We start from the raw sequence: 7351 nt of genomic DNA on the forward strand, positions 1-7351 counted from the left end.
AACATGGGTTGAAGAGTGAAGACGCACAAGACCGCGCAAAGTGAATGAGACTGTCACGGGGAGCTCCCGACCAACCCCCGCGTAAACAGGGAAAACGGCCGTAAAACGATTGTTGTACAGTATCACTCGAGAGGATCCGCCCTTGACTCAGTCCGCTCTAAGTCAGTGACTCCCCAACCTCACATACACACTCGACCGTGTGACAACCGTGTCAGATACACTGAGTATATACCTTCTAATGAGAGTAACACTCCTTACCAGCTAGCACCGTAGTCGCAGGCTGCTTCTGAGTAGAGATAATGCCAGCAGAAGTGTTCTCACTTAGCACAGGTTTCACATTGGTCGGCATCGACATACAAATCTCCTTGCCTGCGAGTGTCACTTCCTTGGTTGCGTAACTGCACTCTGAAAAGTTTGAGAATAGCAGTGACGTTAATGTGCAACCTTGGCTTAGTATAACATAGACATTACTCATGAATACAACTATACAAAGAAGAGATCAGTGATCACCTATACATACTACATATACTAGATATACTAGATATGCCCAGCATCTCTTAGAACTAGTATCAGTTGGTGTGGTTTGGCTCTAGGAACCAAATTAGTCTAACATTACTAACCAGTAGAACCGTCTTTCTTGTAGTTCACAAACAGCAGCTGTGGCTTGGCGGGTGACCTGGGTTTCCCATAAGTCTTTAGAGGGGAGCTTCCTCCACGCCCTTCAAAATTCCCGGCTGTCCCTGTTGTCTTCCCCACTGTGCAAGAACATAACATCAGCAAATTACTTACTCATGTTTAACATGACTGTTATTTATATCTATTATTTATAACATTATAAACCTTATTCATTTTTATTGATTAGACTTTCATACTATAATTGCAAACAGTGTATGATACAGCTATGCAATATTCACAAAATCGTCTCCTTACCATTGCTGCCAACTGCCGAACCAGGCAAATTTATCCTTTTCGCAGACCCTGCCAATTGCAGAGTGGGGGGTTTCTCTCTCTGAGCGTCAGCATCCTTTGCTAGTTTCTTCTTCTTCTTTGCCGGCTCCTCGTTCGCGTTCGGAGCCGTCAGCGATATTTCCCCCGCTCTGCCCTTCTTGTACTTGTTCAGTATCGTCTTGGCCGCCTTCTCCGAGGCATTGAGTATGAGCAGCTTCTGGGGCGACTCCGCAAGGCTCGCCGAATTCTCTCCCCGGCCCCGCGCATCGTCGCACGAGCCGCCGTGCGCGCCCGCTGTCGTCACAAAGCATCCCATGAGCACGTTGAGCTTCTTATTGAGGCGCGGGGGCATCGGCGGCGACGAGACGACCTTCGCGCCGACCTTCGTGCCGGCAGCCGACGCACGCGACTTGGCCGTCTTCTCCGCGCTGCTGCTGAACTTCTTCTTGATGATGTCCGTCTCGTTGTAGGACATGCCGAGCGTCTTGATACGCGCGCGCCGAGGAGCGATCGCGCCGCCCTGCTTCAGACGAGACAGGTACTCGCAGTCGAGCTGGTCGAGCATGCGTCGCCGCGCCCCCGGCCGCGCTCCAGCCGCCTTCCGCGCGATCCGCTTACTGCGGATCGCCGCGACGGCGACGCGACGACCCCTAGAGGGCAGCACGGTAGCCGCAGATGCACCGCGGAATTTGTCTGACACGTCGATAGTTTTCGTGCGGCACTTTGGCCGAGTTTGTTCGCTCTGCGAGCTTGCAGAGCTTGGCGAGGGAGACTCAAGCACCGCGCTACGCTCGGCTTGAACTAACCCTTTCGTTGTGACCTTGGAGTTCGGACTTCCGTCGATCGGTTTGTGGTTAGCGCTCTTCTCTGCCTCGTCGGCTTGATTCTTGTTGCCGACAAATCTGTCCTGAGCGTCCGCGTGAAGGGTGACGCTGATTGGCTTGCACGCACCCGTGGTGAGAGTATTTGGCACGCTTTTCGGTGCGGTGGCGTCGCGGGATTCCGCTTCGCGACTGAATTTACGCTTTATCGCCTCCGCCGGGCTGCTGCTACGCGGCGAGTCAATGGCTTCCAGCGTCCAACCACGTTCGACTTGCCTCTCGACGCTCGACAGCCCCGACGAATCCTGCTCCCCGGACGCCTTGCTAGCCTTTTCCCTCGGGGGCGACTTTGGTCCCTTCACCGAATAGTTTGCTCTCAGCTTCGACTTGCGATTGAGATGCGCTTGCGGACCCAAGTCGATGCTGAGCGGCAGCAGCTTCTTCACGGGGCTGTCCGCAGGCGACGCGCTGCCTTCGGGAGAACTGCACGGAGGACAACTGGATCGCCGCGCCGTCAAGAACGACAGCTCTGAAAGACTCTGACTCTGCACCGACTTTGGCGACGTTTTCTCTCGCTGCTCGAGTCCGATCGCAACCTTGTACGACGGCTTGACGACACGCTTAGAGTTGGCCGAGGTCACCTGGGCGATGCTAGTCTGCGATGGAAGGGAGGCCGGGTGAGCGTCTGCTCTGCCGGTCTTCTGCACCGCTGACGAAGATACTGCTGGCTTCTCACTCACAGTGCTCCGCTCCGCAGCATTTTCTGCACACGCTGTGATCGATATCGCATTGCCGCCACTCAACAACGTGGCCGGTCTCTTCTTGCTTATATCGCCGCGCACTTTGACGAATCCTGCCGCATCTAGGCCATGCTCATCAGCAGTGGATGGGATATCACACTGTTCACGCTTCGTGACTGGTTTGTCAGCTCCCACAGTAGTGACCGCAGCTGTACTGACTGTTACCGCCATGGAGACCTCAGCTCCCTGCAAATCACCACGGCAACAAAGGTTGCCTTCCGAATTTGCAGCAGAGCCTTTTTTATCGACGAGGTTTACTGAAACATCGCACGCAGGCTTGTGCGTTTTGTCGTGCGCAGCATCACTCGCTGCCGCGGACGATGCCGTTTTCGCACACATCCTCATCTTCTCGAGGTTCATTACCCGTGGCGATCGTTTCGGCAAGGTATCTTGGCTGGGCAAATCAGAGCTGATCTGCAGCAGGCCAGTATTTCGCACGCACACACCACCGTCGGTGGAAATCGTAGTTACAGCTTCTCCAGTGTGGCGTTGAAGACCTTGCCCACTCGGTATCAATCCAGTCTTAGAATCAGTCTTAGAATCAATCTCTGCCTGTAGCAGATCCGTTCGGACAGCATGCGTTTTCGTGAAACATGGCGACACCTGCGGGGGGTTTTCACATTTTGCTATGACCTGATCACTGCACTGGCCTGCCACCGCACTAGCACACTCTTTTGTCGCTGTGTGTGTTAGTTCTGAAAACAGTAGAGGTTCTGGTTTCTCTGCTTTTACCGGCGAGGGCACGGCAGTATGTGCATCCACACTGTGTGCACTGCCATTTTTCCCTACTGACTCGTGTCTGTCCAATATGCTTATGATATCAGTGGTAATGTCGTTACTGTCTAGGTTCACCTGCAGCAGATTTCCGCTAGAGGACGCACAGGCAGTACCATTCACGCACGGCCGATCTCTGCTGCCAGCCGTCACCTGAGAGATAACCTTCCCAACGGGTTTCATCCACGAACTGACGTCAACAGACGTGCTGCTGTTGCTTCTGTCCTCTTTCGACGACCGTCGCACGCGAGCTGTAGAGACCTCGCCAGGAGCGATCACTTGCTTACTGGAATCAGCATTCACATCGTTAGAGGGGGACGCTGTCTCCTGCAAACTGGCATCTCCTCCTTGTTTCTTCTCGGCTGCCTTCGCCTCTAAGCGGCTGCTCTTGCGCAGCGGTTCTGCCTGCCTCTCCGCGGCGTCGCTGGTCGGCGTGCGGGAGTCCGAGCGCTCGCTCGCTACTCCGCCATCGCCGCTCTGCCGATCCTCGAGACATGGGATCGATTCACGCACTTCAACGGAGTCCGTCGGAACGGTTGCATCGTCGCCGTCTAACGAATTCTGCAGTGCGACCTCAGTTGTGCTGCTCATCGTTGCTTCAGTGCCCGTATCTCGAGATGTCTCTGCGTTCCGCGAGAGTTCCCCATCGGTGACTGTACTTTTGGCTTCTGAAGCGGGCTGGGTACAGATTTTTGCAACAGTAGGTGTCAGCAACTTTTCATTAGACGAGGTCCAAAACTCGGGCTTCTTATCAAAGAGGTCAGTCATAGTAAATTCAGTGTCTCAAAATACTATAAATGAGTCTCTTTGATTAATATAATAAAAACTAACAGTACACGCCATCACGTAATTACTTAGCGGGTATGACTACGCTTTTTTATTTGCTGCTGGAAATTCAAATTCCAATGTCAAAGTTCTGCCGATAAAGCTATAGGAAACCTCGTCTTTCATTTACATGATTGAACCCACGTTCACGTTGCTACCAGCATTATCAGCAGGGAGGAACAATAATAATCCTATTGTTGTCTCAAGCCTGAATAAGGCTAGCATTCTTCGGCAATCTGAAACAACAAAAATGTAAAGTGATTACACGCACCGTGATTATTAGGTAAATTCCGACGTGTTTTTTTTAGCAGTTTACAAACATATGGTGCGTACGCGATCCACTGTAAATAACAACATAAGCAACAGTTGTTAAGTTCGCAAACAAAGTTTCGTATCGACCTGTTGTCTGAGGCCATCGACACTGACACACGAACAACCGTCCCGAAAAATAGAAAAAAAAAAGAAATTCGCGGCGCCATTTCTTCATCGAATTTTCGCTATTGACTAGGACAGATCAAGTTAAAATTATACGAAAAGAAGCTGTACAGTCAATTAATAGTTCTCTTACCTACCTAAACCATTTATTTGGTGATGATTATATACATCCCGCCGTAATATCAACGGGCCGTTGTGTGGTAAATAGTCACTCAGGGATCGCCGTCCTCTTCTGACAAGCAGCGACATCTTGTGAGCAAAATACGTATCACCATGAATCGATGGTAGGCTGCTAGATACGGCGCATCATGGGCGCATCTATCTATATCTATCTATCTATCTATCTATCTATCTATCTATCTATCTATCTATCTATCTATCTATCTATCTATCTATCTATCTATCTATCTATAGGATGAAGAGCCACAAAGTGAGAACAAACGAGAACGAGAACGCCGACGACGATGAACTGAAAATAAAAACTCACGAGAGCTCCACCGAGCAGGCTCGGCAGGGTGTGGGACGCGCCCGCCTCCGGTGTCTGCCCCAGCTGAGCATAGGGCATGCTGAACACCGCCTTATCGCTGGCATAGACGACGTCACACAGCGGCAACAGTGCTGCCCCCAAGCCGACGGCGGCTCCGTTCACGCCGAGCACGATGGGTTTGGGGAATGCGGTCAATTCGAGGAGAAACAACCTGCAACGAACGCTCGTTCACTCTAGGGCGCGATGGTCACAAAACAATACTGGATCGCAATAGACACACATTCACGTTTCCGATTCCGAGAATTCATTCCAATTTGGAGTAAGGATACAATGTACATTGAAGACTCATTCAGATCTCTACACCCTGCCACATCCGCCATACTCCCTCTACCTGCCTCGCTCCAACTCCCTCTACCTCCCTCTACCTGCCTCCCTCTCCCTGCCTCCCTCTACCTGCCTCCCTCTACCTGCCTCTACCTGCCTCCCTCTACCTGCCTAGCTCTACCTGCCTGCCTCTACCTGCCTCCCTCTACCTGCCTCGCTCTACCTGCCTCGCTCGCACTCCTGCCTCTCGCTACCTGAGTGCATCCAGCATCTTCTCAGTTGTATTGAAGTGCTTCTTGAGGAAGTAGTGCAGGTCTAATCCGGAGCAGAACACGTTCATGCTGCTGGAAATCAGGAGCACTCTGCTGTTGTCGTGGCGCACGCTGTTCAGCAGGTACGTGAGTTCCTCGAACACCTGGAACAAAATGGCGTTGTTCGTCAAACTCCGTTTGTTCCATTGTTCTCAAACCCATGGAAGTCCAAAGAGAAACTATGGTGTTCTTTGAAAAACTCAAAATAATTCCCACAATATAGAGCAGTGTTGTTCATCAAACTCAAACGAAACCAACAGAAATCTGAATTACAGAGAGAAGCTATGACGTTGTTCATCAAACTCAAATGAAACCCACATAGGAGGGCAACTACGGCAAGTAAGGAAGGCAACCACGGCAAGTAAGGACGGCAACCACGGCAAGTAAGGAAGGCAACCACGGCAAGTAAGGAAGGCAACCACGGCAAGTAAGGAAAGGCAACTAACGGCAAGTTAAGGAAGGCACCACGGCTAGTAAGCGAAGGCAACTACGGCAAGTAAGAACGGCAACCACGGCTAAGTAAGCGACGGCAACACAACGGCAAGTAAGGAAAGGCAACCACGGCTAAGTAAGGAAGGCAACTACGCAAGTAAGCGGAAGGCAGACCCACGCTAGTCAAGGAGGGCAACACGGCAATTAAGGACGGCACCAACTGGCAAGTAAGGAGGCAACTCACGGCAAGTAAGGACGCCCAACGCCCGCCTCACGGCAAGTAAGGAGGCAACCAAGGCAAATAAGAAGAGCAACCACGATCACTGGCCACCGTCGGAGTTGCACAGGCATGAGAACAGGTTGAGATGCTTTTGGAGGAAATATTTCAATTCGTGTCTTCAGTTTGCATCGCACACTGTCCTGCTAGGGGGTGTTGGGGGCATGCCCGCCAAGCAATCTTGAAATTTTGAAAGTGCACATCTATAGGCCCATTTACATGCATCCTGGGGAAGATTGTAAGTCCATTTCATGCCTAACGCGTCATTTTTCTAAAAAAATTTCAATGTTTTATATACACCCCGCGATGTTTATCCTGGAGTGTCGTTACTCTGGTGTGGAAATTGCGAGTAACTTTTCCTGGACGCTTTTATGAAGTTTAAATTAAAACATGGCATCCAATTCGATAAGAAATAGTACAGCTTTACCCCCTCTCAAATTTTATTATGTTTTTTTTTTCGCATCAATCTCAAAAAATGACAAAATGGAACGCAAGAACCCGGAAATCCGCGAATCCGCCGGAAATTCTCATGTCCCGTAGGCAGTGCCGATCGAATGGCACCTGAGGACCTATGGCGTTGCGTAACAGCGTACTGTGGCTGAGCGTGCACGTGAGTGTAGCCGTCAACAAGGTCTTCTTCACCACGAAATCTCCTGTGAACTTGTAGCCGACGCGCTCGTGCTGTCCTCGTGCTGAGTCAGTCGGTCCCGTCACGCACTGCATCCTAATTAATCACGTAATAATAGCAGTCATTAATTAATACATAATAATTATACAGTCATCTGAATTAATACGTAATAATAGCAGTCTTAATTAATACGTAATAATTAGCAGTCATATAATGTAACACGCCTATGACTAATAATTAATAGCAGCTCTGTAATAATCATAATAATAGCAGTCAATTAGACTCTCTC

The 7351-nt window shown here is 50.5% G+C and overlaps 2 protein-coding genes across 2 annotated transcripts in view; both read right to left on the minus strand.

The window, feature by feature from the left end:
* The window catches only part of LOC106810805, an 11978-nt gene extending 7196 nt beyond the window's left edge, over nucleotides 1-4782 (minus strand). Inside the window, exons 1-4 of the mRNA XM_014814259.1 lie at nucleotides 4737-4782; nucleotides 931-4404; nucleotides 621-755; nucleotides 259-405 (exon numbers count right to left, since the gene is read on the minus strand). Of these exons, the coding sequence (XP_014669745.1) occupies nucleotides 259-405; nucleotides 621-755; nucleotides 931-4111 (3463 nt within the window). The 5' untranslated portion in view covers nucleotides 4112-4404; nucleotides 4737-4782. The remainder of the gene's footprint in view (nucleotides 1-258; nucleotides 406-620; nucleotides 756-930; nucleotides 4405-4736) is intronic.
* Nucleotides 4387-7157, minus strand: LOC106810806 (testis-specific chromodomain protein Y 1-like). The gene is made up of 4 exons (XM_014814260.1): nucleotides 6996-7157; nucleotides 5669-5829; nucleotides 5091-5301; nucleotides 4387-4404 (listed from the first exon to the last, which is right to left on the minus strand). Exons 1-4 carry the CDS (start codon nucleotides 7155-7157, stop codon nucleotides 4387-4389), a joined length of 552 nt encoding a protein of 183 aa, XP_014669746.1.
* Nucleotides 7158-7351: the final 194 nt, after the last annotated feature.

Source organism: Priapulus caudatus, unplaced genomic scaffold (assembly GCF_000485595.1).
Source record: "Priapulus caudatus unplaced genomic scaffold, Priapulus_caudatus-5.0.1 Scaffold475, whole genome shotgun sequence".
In the NCBI taxonomy this organism is placed as follows: domain Eukaryota; kingdom Metazoa; phylum Priapulida; class Priapulimorpha; order Priapulimorphida; family Priapulidae; genus Priapulus; species Priapulus caudatus.